This window comes from Mastacembelus armatus, chromosome 8 (genome assembly GCF_900324485.2).
Source record: "Mastacembelus armatus chromosome 8, fMasArm1.2, whole genome shotgun sequence".
In the NCBI taxonomy this organism is placed as follows: domain Eukaryota; kingdom Metazoa; phylum Chordata; class Actinopteri; order Synbranchiformes; family Mastacembelidae; genus Mastacembelus; species Mastacembelus armatus.
In genome coordinates, this window is record NC_046640.1 from 22939484 (window position 1) to 22952657 (window position 13174).

The window sequence follows — 13174 nt, forward strand, 5'->3', positions numbered from 1 at the left end:
TATTATTGGTGTTATGATAAATATATTCTTCACCCTATCGGTCTGTTGTTGTTATTGGCTCTGTGATCGACTCGTTCTGCCTGCCGTATCCCACAATCCCCTGCGCTCCAAAATAGTTGCCAGTCATTGTGACCCGAACTGACTGGACGTGACTGTGCAGGTAAAATCCGGTTTGTGTTGGACGTTTTTATTTACAGTTTAACTCCTAACATCATGAAGGAGACAGCGGCCAAGCGGCGGGACAAAGGCCGGGACCGGGACTCCAAAGCCGAGAAGCCGAAGGACCCGGGCCCCGAGCCGCAGGACGTGGAGATGCCGGAGGAGGAGGCGGCTAACGCGGCTAAGCAGCCCAAAGAGCTGGACAGCGTGACCCTGGAGGGTAAAAGTCAGATTAATGTTAAATAACACGGTGAAAACCACCGCAGGGTCCGGGACAGGAGCCGGTTTGTTGTCGGTGCGGTTTAACACCGTTAACGGCGGCTGTTAGCCTGTTAGCATTAAAAGCTAACCCGCGGATTTAAAGATTCAAAACAGAAATTGTTTTGATCCTGGACGCGACGGAAAATTGTCAGACGTGATTTACAGGCAGTAAACGTCACAGACCACATCAGACCAGGTCCAAGCCTCGGCATGTGGACTCTGCAGGCCTGGACAAAACATGTAATGATACACTAAAACCCGTCCAAAACCAGGGTCCTCGTCCTGCAGGTGACTAAACGGGCTTTCATAACTCTAAATCCACCCGGGTCTCATCAGACCAGGTCTGGACCCCGCCGTGTGTAGACCTGTCAGACCTGGACTAGACTGGATAAAACTTTTATGTATAATGTAATATGTAAAGGCGTTTCTCGGTTTATGTGGGTTTTCTTTGTTTTTAATTATTTGAGACTGGATGTGAAACAAACTGGAGCTAAAATGTGTAAAATTATCAGTGGGCTTCTGTTTGAGCTGCCTGCAGGATCATTTCCATTGGTTTTATTGGTCTTTGTTGATTGTCCCATTACTCCTCTCTGACCCTCTTCCTCCTCAGACATTAAGGAGCATGTGAAGCAGATTGAGAAGGCCGTGTCCGGGAAGGAGCCCCGGTTTGTTCTTCGTGCTCTGCGAGCGTTGCCGTCCACCAGCCGCCGGCTCAACACCAACGTGCTGCACAAAGCCATCTGTGGCTTCTTCACCAACAACAGCACCACCAGAGACTTCCTGCTGGGCTTCTTGGAGGAGGTGAGGAGTCGCGACACCATCAGTGATCGCTTTTACTATTGATTAACCGGTCAACTCATAGTCTGTAGACGTCAGTAATACTTTAATCGTCTCATTATGAGTCTGCTGCCTCAGTTCTGAAACAACCAGTCAGCCGATTAATCAGTCATTTCGTAAAAACAATTGGAGGTGACTTTGTTGATCGGATAAAAGTCGAAAAGTAAATGAAAATGTCAGATTTGTGAACATTTAAGCTTAATTTCTGCCAATTTGGAGCAATTTTCTCTCGTTACCATGAACTGAAACCTGCTGGTATTTTTAGGGATTTAGATCAGACAAAATAATACACTGGAAATTCAAAGTGAGACTTTGAGAATTTGCAGGGGGTGTTTGTTTTTATTTTTGGCAGTTTAATGAACTAAGCAATTCATCACTTAATCAATGATGTGATGATGATGAAATAATTAAGATGGTGGAAATAATCCTTAAACTGAAAACTTTAGTCTTTAATGTTTCACTGAATTTGATGAATTTAACAGAATAATCAGATTTCATCATTTGAACACAAGCAGCTGAAATAAACTGTGGTATCAAATAAACTTAATGGTGATTGACAAATATCTGATCATCTATTTGTTATTGATTCCTGACTCTCTCACTCTGCCTCAGCCGATGGAAATGGCGGATGGAGACGTCCAGTTTCGTCCAAGGACAGGTAAAGCAGCGTCGGCTCCTCTGCTGCCTGAGGTGGAGGCGTATCTGCAGCTGCTGCTGGTGGTTCACCTGACCAACAACAAGAGATACACCGAGGTCTGTCTCCACACCTGTCTGTCTCTGTCTCCACACCTGTCCGTCTGTCCGTCTGTCTGTCTGTCTCCACACCTCTTTGCCTGAACACCTTCTGTCTGTCTGTCTTTCGTCAGGCTCAGAAAGTTTCAGATGACCTGCTGCAGAAGATCGGCTCTAAGAACCGCAGAGCTCTGGATCTTGTGGCTGCTAAATGTTATTATTACCACGCCAGAGTGTACGAGTTCCTCAATCAGTTCGACACCATCCGCAGGTACACAACAGACACACACTAAAACACATTAGCCTGTGTTTTGCTGTGTTAGTGAGTTGTCCAAAAACTATTAAAAACCCAGCAGGGAGCCACACCGCTGACCTGGCTCACATGGTTCTTCCTCACCAACAATGGGAGGCCTGTCTGTTTCCAAAAACCAGCTCCAGATGCTGAGAACGGCCGACACTGTTTACAGGCTCTGAAGGAACCAAGAGTCCACTGGGCTCTGGTTCTACTGCTCCACCAGCTTCTCTCTGCTCACAGAAATGTGTGGATCTAGTTTTGAATCAGAAGTGCTGAGCTGGATGATCACGCATCGGCAGATCTATTTCTCATGGACCTGTGTTTTGTTTCTCACAGCCTGTGTGTGTCTTTGAACACTTTAGTTTCCTCCACACTCGTCTTCGTACGGCGACGCTGCGTCACGACGCTGATGGTCAGGCTGTTCTTCTCAACCTACTGCTGAGAAACTACCTGCACTTCAACCTGTACGACCAGGCTGAGAAGCTGGTCTCCAAATCCGTGTTTCCTGAGCTCGCTAACAACAACGAGTGGGCCAGATACCTGTATTACACAGGTGAGGCTTTGTGTTGCTGTCAGTTATTGACAAACAGTTGTAGTTGTTTTTTACATGATGAACTTTCATGTTCTGCTACAGAATGTTTTTACATCTAGACTTTCTGTTGTGTGTCTTTGTTGACCTGTGAACTCACCTGTGTCGTGTGGCCTGCAGGTCGTATTAAAGCAATTCAGCTTGAGTACTCGGAGGCTCGCAGGACTCTGACCAACGCTCTGAGGAAAGCTCCTCAACACACAGCTGTGGGCTTCAAACAGACAGTCAGTACACACACAGACACACTCTGCTACACACTCACACACTCTGCTGGAGGTGGACCAGCGCCAACAGAGACCGTTGTGTTTCAGGTCCATAAGCTGCTGATTGTGGTGGAACTGCTGCTGGGAGAGATTCCTGACAGACTTCAGTTCAGACAGCCCTCGCTCAAGAGGTCGCTGATGCCATACTTCCTGCTCACACAGGGTCTGTTCAACACACATTTCACTCCAACATCAACCCACACAGTTCCTGTGTGTTAATGTGACATATTATTCCCGTGTGCAGCGGTGAGGACAGGTAACCTGGCCAAGTTCAACCAGGTGTTGGAGCAGTTTGGGGAGAAGTTTCAGACTGATGGGACGTACACGCTCATCATCCGCCTGAGACACAACGTCATCAAGACCGGTGAGCCTATCACATGCCTGGTCCCCTCTGACATCACACATTTCCATGCGTGTTCACAGCTTAATTTCATTTCAGCCTTGTTTTTACTGCTGTTGTGTCAGAGTCTGATTCTGGGTTCAAAGAAACATTACTCATCCACACTGTGTCTGTGTGTGTTTGTGTTTAATCTGTGCTCATCAGTTAGGGGACATAATCAATTATCCATCAAGTGGACAGTGTTACAGCAGCAGCGAGGGTTAGTCAGACAAACGCTGACTCTGTACGTTAGGTCCAGCACAGTTTAGTTCAGCGGAGCTTCAGAGATTTAGCTCCAGGTAGAAAATTAAATTCTCCAGGACGTAGCCTGAGCTAACAGCCCAGAATCCTTTCACCTGCTCCGCTGATTTTCCATTTCTGTAAACATCTTTCCAATGTTTGCCCTGAAATTTCTTCATATGAAGGTGTGTTTGTGTGTGTGCAGGTGTGCGAATGATCAGCCTGTCATACTCTCGCATCTCTCTGGCCGACATCGCTCAGAAGCTGCAGCTCGACAGTCCTGAGGATGCTGAGTTCATCGTTGCCAAGGTAACAGCAAACTATCGACTCTTCACTGTTAAAATGAAATCAAGAACAGTTGGACAAATGGAGTCTGTTGGTGGTAACAACAGAAAACAGTTTTTTACTCACCAGTTTATTATATGCAACATAAGCCACAGTGTTGGAGCTTCTAGTCTTCAGAGGTTCGTGAATTCATGTTTGAGGGAATCATGCAAACATATTAAATTAAGACAGATGGCAATGTATCAGCTGTAAAATCACATGTTGAGTGTATCCATCACATATATGGTATTAATGTTTTTTATGTTGTGTTACTGTTGATCTTAAGTTCAGCTGCTCGGTCTCTGTGTACGATCAGCTGCAGTCGGACATGGTGTCGGTGTTTTCGCTTTTTAAAGCTTCTGAGATGTGAACACTCAGATCAAACATGCTCAGTTTTTATAAAACAAGATTCACTGGACCAAAGCAGTAATAAAGTTGGTACGAGGTCAGACTGAATCTTTGCTCACTGACGTCAACTAATTCTGGAAACGTGTTCAACACAACAGTGACTGAGAAGCTTGTCCTGAAGGTGGCGCCACAGGAGTGCTGATGTTGTTGCCGATACTGTGTTGGCCCGTCACTGTCAGTTACACAATGTGCTGATGACCTGTTGTGGCAGTGATAGAAAGAGAAGATGGAAAAGTGCAGTACAGGCTGTACCAGACCCAAGGTCATTATGATAACAGTGAGTAGCACAGTTTTTTAACAGTGAACCGTGTTAGTTGTCAGGCCTAGATCCAGGGCTGACAGCACCACACTAAAGTTAACAAGTCAGAAGACGAGACATTTACTGAATTCAGGAAAACCAGGGGTTGAGGTTCTCTCTGGGAGTGACGAGGATGGATAGGATCAGGAATGAGGACATCAGAGGGACAGCTCATGTTAGATGGTTTGGAGAAAAAGCCAGGGAATCCAGATTGAGATGGTTTGGACATGTTCAGAGGAGGGACAGTGAATACATTGGTAAAAGGATGCTGAGGTTAGAGCTGCCAGGAAGGAGGCCTAGAGGAAGACCGAAGAGGAGGTTCTTAGATGTAGTGAAGGAGGACATGAGGATAGTTGGTGTGGGTGAGGAGGATACAGGGGATAGGGTTAAATGGAGGCAGATGATTGGCTGTGGAGACCCCTGAAGGGAGCAGCCCAAAGGAGGAGAAGAAGAAGATGAAAGAAGGGGTGTATTCCAGAAAGCATGTTGAAGGTGACGGAAAAGTGTTGGATGTACTGAAGTTTTTGTTTATTTAGCTGCAATCCAATGGGCCGAACACACCTGGCAGCAGCTCAAAGTGAAATATAGGAACATACAGGTCAGGCGAACTGTATAGACTCATTAGTATAATCTCATTTGTTCAATACTTAAACATTGTTCACTGGTTTTATTTCAACATGCAGTGGCTTTGATTCCAAACACTAAATTTCCACTTTATTCTCAACATGCAAAATTTAAAATGACCTTTTTAAAAAATTAATTTAAAATGACAGCCGTAGTTTATTATGAAGGAAAGAAGGACTACGAAGGTCCTTCTTTCCTTCATTGAGAGCAGCTCTAGTGGAGTCAGATCCCTAGTGAGTCACACATAAATGATTCTGGTTCTGATGTGTGTCTCTGTGTGTTCAGGCGATCCGTGACGGTGTGATTGAGGCAAGCATCAACCATGAGAAAGGCTTTGTCCAATCAAAAGAGACCATGGACATCTACGGGACAAGAGAGCCTCAGCTGGCTTTTCACCAGAGAATCTCCTTCTGCCTGGACATCCACAACATGTCTGTGAAGGTAACTCACACCTGAGACGTCCACAACATGTCTGTGAAGGTAACTCACACCTGAGACGTCCACAACATGTCTGTGAAGGTAACTCACACCTGAGACGTCCACAACATGTCTGTGAAGGTAACTCACACCTGAGACGTCCATAGGCTTATCCCCTATTAATTTCTAATAATTGATCAGAAATGATGAATCAGCGATCAGTGGATGTGAGTAAAACAGGAAGAATGCTCAGTCAGTGGTAACAAACTCTACTTGTTACACACCTGCTGTGTGGTCTGTTGGGATGTTTCTCATCACCCGTCTGTCTGTGTCTGTGCAGGCAATGAGGTTTCCTCCTAAAGCGTACAACAAGGACCTGGAGTCAGCAGAGGTAACGCACACCTGGACACACACACACACACACCTGAGAAAAATAAACACATCCGGTCACATGTAACCTTTCACAGGCAGGAAGTGACTGACTAAACAGGAAGGATCATAGACTGTAAACAAAGATGGCCCCGCCCCCCCTCCATGTTAGTGGATGGAACATGAAAACTGAAAACTGAAAATTCAAAGTACAAATCAAATACTTATTCCTGTACTTAAGACGGCAGCCACGTATCAATATTTTGGCTTCACTTTTGCTAAGTGGGAGGAAGTGGTGATGTGGTGTCCATCTTTATCTACAGTCTGTGGGGAGACATACACTGCACCTGAGACTGGTTTAACTGGTTTGTTTCACAGTATATAGGAATAGTTGAGTGTCGTCTGCATATCACTGGAAATTAAGTGTTTCCTGATAATATTTCCCAAGAGGTTAAGGTGAAAAGAATCAGACCCAGCATTGATCCCTTGGAACTCCACTCTGTGGAGCGAGCAGAGACATGGACGCTGACAGTCATGTGAAATGTCTGTGTGTATGTCTGGTGCATTCAGGAGCGTCGGGAACGGGAGCAGCAGGATCTGGAGTTCGCCAAAGAGATGGCGGAAGACGACGACGACAGCTTCCCGTGATCCTCTCTGCTGACTTCCTGTGTGTCTATACGCTGATGTTAGCTAATCAGTTTTTTCCCATAATACCCCTGTTTGTTCTGTTGTGTTCCTCATGTGACTATGCTCTCCATGAACTTCACACACTGTATTCATTTATTGATTCTCTCAGAGACAAATAAAATGCTTTGTTTACATGTCTGTTTCTGTGGGTTTCTGGGTAATGTAGTCTGATCTCTGACCAGCTGACACACAAGCTTCAAACCAGACAACAGCCAACATCCTGTGTAAAACACATGTAGTGATTCTGTTACTCTAATATATATTTTGTCAATCACCTCGCGGCTGTAGCTAATAACATTTATTACTAATCTTGAACTGGGGCTCAGCTTCTGCGTTTTCAGGTCGTCTGTTCAATCTTTTCCTGCATATGTTGAGAAGAACGTGTTGACGAGCCAGAGCCGTTTGTGTTGTTCATCCAGCTACATCAGATTTTTTTTCTGAACTGAAGCTGAACTTTCGGAGCTGATTTACAGGAACATTCACAAAGTGAAGCTGAAGTTTTTCTTATTAATAAAACAAAAAATGAATCGTCACGAGAAAAGCTTCATTTTGCAGTTTAGTAAACAACTTCCACTGGTTTTAATAATAAGGCTGGAGAGAAGTTAAAGTTTGGCAGAAAAACTCACCACGCAGCCTGAGATTAACGAACCGGTTTCAGAGCAGCCACTTGAGTCTGAGCGGCTGAGTCGGGCCTCAGGTCGTCGGGGCCATCATTCAGATGTGCCGTGGGAAAACGTGTCTAACAAGAGGAAAGACGAGCTTTGCAGATGGAACTTGAATGATTGAGCACAAGAACAAGCTGAGCTGTGTCTATATCTGTCAACAAACAAAACTTTTTACCAACAGAAACTAATTGAAATGAAAACTAACAGCTCACTTGACCCTTAAAATCATCACCTGGTGTTTTTACTTTTGTGTCTTTTAAAATCTTTATTTTCATGTGCTAATCTAAATTTAAACTTAAAAACCAACTTTTCTCAAGTGTTGGACTATATGTCATTGTCTTCCTGTGCAGGTGTAGATGGTTCAGGTGTGTTACCTGTTTCCAGTGTTTATTCAGCCCCTTTTTACGAGCTCAGCCCCATTCACTGAAGAAGACCGTGGGCCCTGGAATAATGTAGCATATGAAATAAAACACAAGACATTATCAAAATCATAATTAGTACTTGGGTTTGTAATTTGATGTTTTTGGATGAAGATCTTCTCTTCTGACGTCATTTCTTTCAAGTAAGACTTTTTATTGGCGGCCCGGGGCACCTGGGGCCCCCAGTTATACGGGGACATGAGTCATGAACATGGGCTTTAAACTCGGCATTGTGTTAACACACACACTGAGGGTTTATCAATTTTCATCCTGTTGCAATTTCATCTGTGTAATCAGTCAGGAGGACTCAGACACAACAAGTACACACCTGTGTATAAAGTACCTCACCAGAGTAAACGTACTTTTAACTTTGGTGTTGAGGAGGTTCTTGATGACATGCGCCTGAAAATTAACTGAAGATATTTACTAAATTCAGGGATATTTGTTCTGTGTTTGAATGTTATGTAATATTACAATGCACTGAAAATAATGACAATAATTATTATGTCAAAGCAGGTGACTCAGGCTCTGACTGTGTGAATCAGTCAGGAAACTCATTATGAAAGTGTAAACATGAAATCATTGCAGGATTTTACGTGTTTCCCTAGAACTTGCCTCATAATGGATTAAAATTTCCTATAAACGAATCCACGTTTCCTTCAGATTTGTCCCAACAGAACATCCCTGTAAATAACTGATGCAGTGTAAGACGTACACAGATCTTTAGCTGCAGTGAGTCACAGTACCACACAATAATCCACTACAAATAGAAGTATTATCACAAAATATACTTAAAGTAACAGTAAATTGGTGTTTTACTGTTATATCTGATTTACTGTTATATCTGATGTGTCTGCATGAATATTCCTGCTGCATTTATGTACAAGTTGAACTTTACTGCAGTAGCAGTTTAAGGTTGGAAGAGTTTGAAGTACTTTATAAACTGTGGGTAAGTTCATCTGCAGCAGAGCAACATGTTCTACAAGATCTCACATGTTTGAGGTCCACACACATGAATCCACATTCCTGTGTATTGTAGCTGCTGCTGCATGTAAACATCCACATAACACAGAGTTAATGTGGTAAAATACAACAGGCTCCAAAAACTCCTCATATTCCACGAGGACACGATCTGTTCGGGCACTGCCGGTGGAAGAAGTACTGCCATCCTTTACTGCAGTAACAGTAGAAATACTGGATCATAGCTTATCAATACATGTGTGAAGTAGACAGGAAGTAGCATTCCTTAATTGATGATTTATGAATTATGAAGTAAACTGGATAATTTGTGATAGTTGTTAATAATAATAATAATAATACCTTAAGATTAATTAAAGCAGAGGAGTAAATGTGGTTTCCTCTGGACAAGGAAGAAAAAGAAAAAAATCCGTTTCCTGATGATTCACATTTGTCCAGAATTTCTTAAAGAGTGAAATATGACGACACACGAAGAAGGAAACTGTGAATAATACACCACAAACACACATCCGCTGAGAAAATTTAATTGTGATAGAAAATATTAGAATATTTTTTTAATATAAAAATATTTTACAAAAAGAAAAATAAAGGACCAAGTGTTTTTGTATGTTCCAGCTTTAAGGCAGATGCCGAATTAAAAACCTGAATGACAGAGTTCCGTTTTTGAGTTTGAATAAAAAGTAGAATAATTATTTCTAATCATTATAATTTGCTGCCTGTTTGTTAATGGACCGTTTATCGTGTCCATCGGAGTTTTCTTTTTTATTTACAGGAAACATCAGCTGGTTTTAAATCACCAGCTGTTGTTCTCATTGTCAATTATTTCAGGAATAATCGGATTCTTTCGTTGAGCTGTGATTACTGCAGTACCGTTGAGTATTGCAGTACTTTACTGGACTAAAGGATGTGAATACTTCTCCTCTTACATTTTCTCCATTTAACGGACTCTCTTTTATTCATCTCTTAAACTTTTGGTCCGCTCACCTGAACTCTTAGAATAAAATATGTAGTCACGTGTTCTACCAGTCCAGGTGAGACCCCTACAGGTTTCCGCCTGTCCTGAGCCGCTCCTGTCGAGTGACGCAACACAAGCTTCGTCATTTCGGGTTTTATCGGCGTGACTGCGGGCATGACTCCGGGGTGACGGTCCGTCAATGGAAAATCCCGGAGACGCTGCAGATAAAAAGTCCAAACGGCTGCAAATGGAAGCTGAAGCAGATTTTACCGAGTTTCTCGGCGGACACACACCGACCCCGACAGACAGACGGCCGCCCTGACAGACATGAACCCTGCACGAGGTAAGACCGAACTTCCCTGGTCTCAGACCGGGCTGCACGCGCTGCAGAGCGGCAGTAAAATCAGCAGGAAAGTGCACGGGGTTTGGTGGAGCAGCGAGCACGCAACAGGTCTCTGACACCTGAGCACAATCTGGATTCACCTGGACCAGTAGCTGTATGAGGGGTCAGAGGTGCCAGATGTCTGGACTCTGATTTGGACCAGAGATGATATGATGATTTATTGATTTATTGGAGCGAAGGAAATTATTGGGTAATTGGTGATTGATTGATTGATTGGTTGATTGATTGATTGATTAGTTAGGCTCTGCAGACAAACTGCGTCCTCCTCGGTCCAGACCGTGTCAGTCCATCAGGTCACAGGATTAGTGTGTCCAACACTTTGGGTTTTCACTGAACAGCTGATCCCATGAGCCTTTACTTTACTGCTAAGTAGCAACTGTTAGCATGCTAACATGCTAAGCTAATGAGTTAATGTCCTGTTTGGTGTCAAAATGATTTTTTTGTTTTTACAAAATTAATTATTTTTACTTTTCACGTTGCTCTGCCTGTTGTTTAATGTCCTTTACTTTCTGCATGTGATTCTCAAAGATAATTATTATATTGATTTGATCAAATCTAAATAGATCAATAAAGTCGTCAGTCACAGTAGAAATAAACAAACTGGGCTGAAAAACACTGAACAGTAAATTAATCGATTATTGGTTGTTTTTTTTTTCCAGTCCTCGCTCTGCTGCACTGCTTCCTGTTTGCAGTTTTGGTCCAGTCAGCTTCCATCAGCTCGTTGACCAATCCTGCACCGACGTTCAAGGAGGCGGTGGAGCGGACCAAGACGCTGGTGGAGAAAATCCTGAAAGACCTCCCCGCTGTGCACGCCGCCACTGTCACCATCGAGGTAAACAGCATGTGATTGGCCGAGCTCAGAGGCTCGCTGCACTCTATTGGCTGTTCTTCCTCTTTTGTGCTGATGAGCGCTTCCTGTCATCCCCAGGGCTTGACCCTCGACCCTTCCAACCAGTCCACATACCTGGAGATGATGGCGAAGTTACTGGGCATCCCCACTGCCCCCGTCATCAAGCAGCTGTCAGAGAACTTCACACTGGTGAGCCAAGGTTTACGGGTTGATATGTGCAGGCTGTGTTGGTGGTCTTGGGGTTAAAGGTTAAAATGCGTCATGTGATGTTTGCAGGACATGTGTGTGAGTCGAATGTTGGCAGGAGGTCAGCTGTACCAGAGGCTGCTGGGAGTTTTGTCTGGCAAAGTTAGTGGATTGGATGACCTGAAGGTCGACCTCAGAGACCTGCTGTTACGCGTCAGCAAGGTAATGCACACACCTCACAGGTAGAAACACGCCTCTGCAGCCGCCATGTTACAGCAGGGTCAGTTGGTGCAGCAAATAAAGGATTTGATCCCAGATTTGATAGTATTAAGTATTATTTATCGTTGTAATAATGTGACTTAAAATCAAATTATAAATGTGAAAACTGGAAATATTTCAAATGAGAATGAAAAACTTCATCTTCTAAATGTAGTTTTTATAATTATGTCTCATTTCCCAAGTCTGTTTTAAACTAATTCCTTCATACACAAATGTGCATCCCTGTACCAACATGGCGGCTGTATCTATATCCATGCACACACTAGAGACGTCACTGAGCTGTGATTGGCTGCTGTCAAGTGTTGGTTCTGTGTGTTTCAGTTGAAAGAGGCGGCTCAGCTCGGCAGTGGCGATACTTCGGATCAGAATGGTAGCTTGGACTTGGCCTCCCGTCTCCCTGGGAACTACGAGGTCCAGGTGGCGGTCCACCTAACACTGTCGCAGCTCCGCTCCTTCTGCCACGACCTCATCCGCAGCCTTAGAGCCATAGCCACCTACAGGTTCCAGGGTGCAGGTGCACAATAAGCTCCACCCACAAGGGGGCGACTCAGCACTGCGTTAAAGAACACACGAGAGGCTTGGACAGCAATAAAGTCTATAAGGACTGAGGTGTTTAAAGGAGCTCCTGCGACCTGTGTTTACCTGTGCAAGGCCCCCCTGGAAGAACCTTTAGTCTCTGCATCATCAGAAAAAACTGAGATCAGATGTTTACTCTGTTTTAACCACCCATCCGTCTGTAACCCAGTGTTTTATTGTTGTGGCTTTTTCCTCCTCAGTATCTCAGACTCTGGATCTGAAAAGTTTCCTCTGGGTCAGTCGTCAGATGTGATTGGATGCAGACATCCAGAAAATATCCCCAACATATCCCTTTGTGTGTTGCAGCATGTCAACCAGGTGTATCAGCCTCAGTGTCAGAGCTTCAACTCGTTTTCTGCAGAAATCAGGCAGCAGAAATATGAACATTTCAGCTTCTTCAGGAATGAAGACGGAGACAAGGAGACGCTGCAGGTCTGAACCTGCACAGAGCTTTGAAACGTTCTCTTTTTCTGCAGCTGTGCAGTCACTGAAGCTGCAGGTCGACACAGAAAAACAGGGTTTTTTTTGTGATTGAAAAATTCAGTCCACCCTTTTTTGACATGTTGAATCATCTATAGAACAAAACTGGAATAGACACAACGAAGAAAAATTTGTTCCTCTTCGGTCGACTGCTAAAAACTAAATGGAAGTAATTTTGATAATGTTTAAGAGAATTTCATGCAAAAAAAATCTGTAGTTTTAAACTTAACTTCCTGACATGTTTTAGACAAACATTTTCTATATTTTTTGTATGTTTTATTTATATATATATTTATTAATGTTTTACATTGATATGTCATTTTCAGAGAATCCTCCTTTGATAGTTCAAATTGAGTTCAATTGTCTGTATAATGTTTTTATTTATTAGTGATATTTATTCCATATTTAAGGAGAGATATTTATTGGTTTACTGTTTAAGGTGTTAAGAATAATTTTATTTGCCATGTGTGAGCAGCTTGTCTTTGGCACTGAAACGTAAAT

General features: G+C 43.4%; 2 protein-coding genes across 2 annotated transcripts; both read left to right on the top strand.

Annotated features, from left to right (window-relative positions):
* The first annotated feature begins 76 nt into the window (after positions 1–76).
* Positions 77–6991, top strand: psmd3 (proteasome 26S subunit, non-ATPase 3). Its single transcript, XM_026325953.1, has 12 exons — positions 77–379; positions 1031–1221; positions 1870–2010; positions 2124–2260; positions 2647–2837; positions 2994–3097; positions 3185–3299; positions 3381–3500; positions 3961–4064; positions 5695–5850; positions 6167–6217; positions 6766–6991. Exons 1-12 carry the CDS (start codon positions 214–216, stop codon positions 6841–6843), a joined length of 1554 nt encoding a protein of 517 aa, XP_026181738.1. The 5' UTR covers positions 77–213; the 3' UTR covers positions 6844–6991.
* Positions 6992–10103: 3112 nt separating this feature from the next.
* Positions 10104–12195, top strand: csf3b (colony stimulating factor 3 (granulocyte) b). Its single transcript, XM_026325662.1, has 5 exons — positions 10104–10242; positions 10962–11134; positions 11231–11341; positions 11429–11560; positions 11939–12195. Exons 1-5 carry the CDS (start codon positions 10227–10229, stop codon positions 12140–12142), a joined length of 636 nt encoding a protein of 211 aa, XP_026181447.1. The 5' UTR covers positions 10104–10226; the 3' UTR covers positions 12143–12195.
* Positions 12196–13174: the final 979 nt, after the last annotated feature.

Bases quoted from the DNA above. Each gene is read 5' to 3' on its own strand.
- psmd3 (XM_026325953.1), top strand. From the start codon at position 214: ATGAAGGAGACAGCGGCCAAGCGGCGGGACAAAGGCCGGGACCGGGAC. The intron at 1,222-1,869 runs GTGAGGAGTCGC...ACTCTGCCTCAG, and splicing joins TGCTGGGCTTCTTGGAGGAG to CCGATGGAAATGGCGGATGG. The intron at 6,218-6,765 runs GTAACGCACACC...TGGTGCATTCAG, and splicing joins AGGACCTGGAGTCAGCAGAG to GAGCGTCGGGAACGGGAGCA.
- csf3b (XM_026325662.1), top strand. The intron at 11,135-11,230 runs GTAAACAGCATG...TGTCATCCCCAG, and splicing joins CCGCCACTGTCACCATCGAG to GGCTTGACCCTCGACCCTTC. The intron at 11,561-11,938 runs GTAATGCACACA...TGTGTGTTTCAG, and splicing joins TGCTGTTACGCGTCAGCAAG to TTGAAAGAGGCGGCTCAGCT.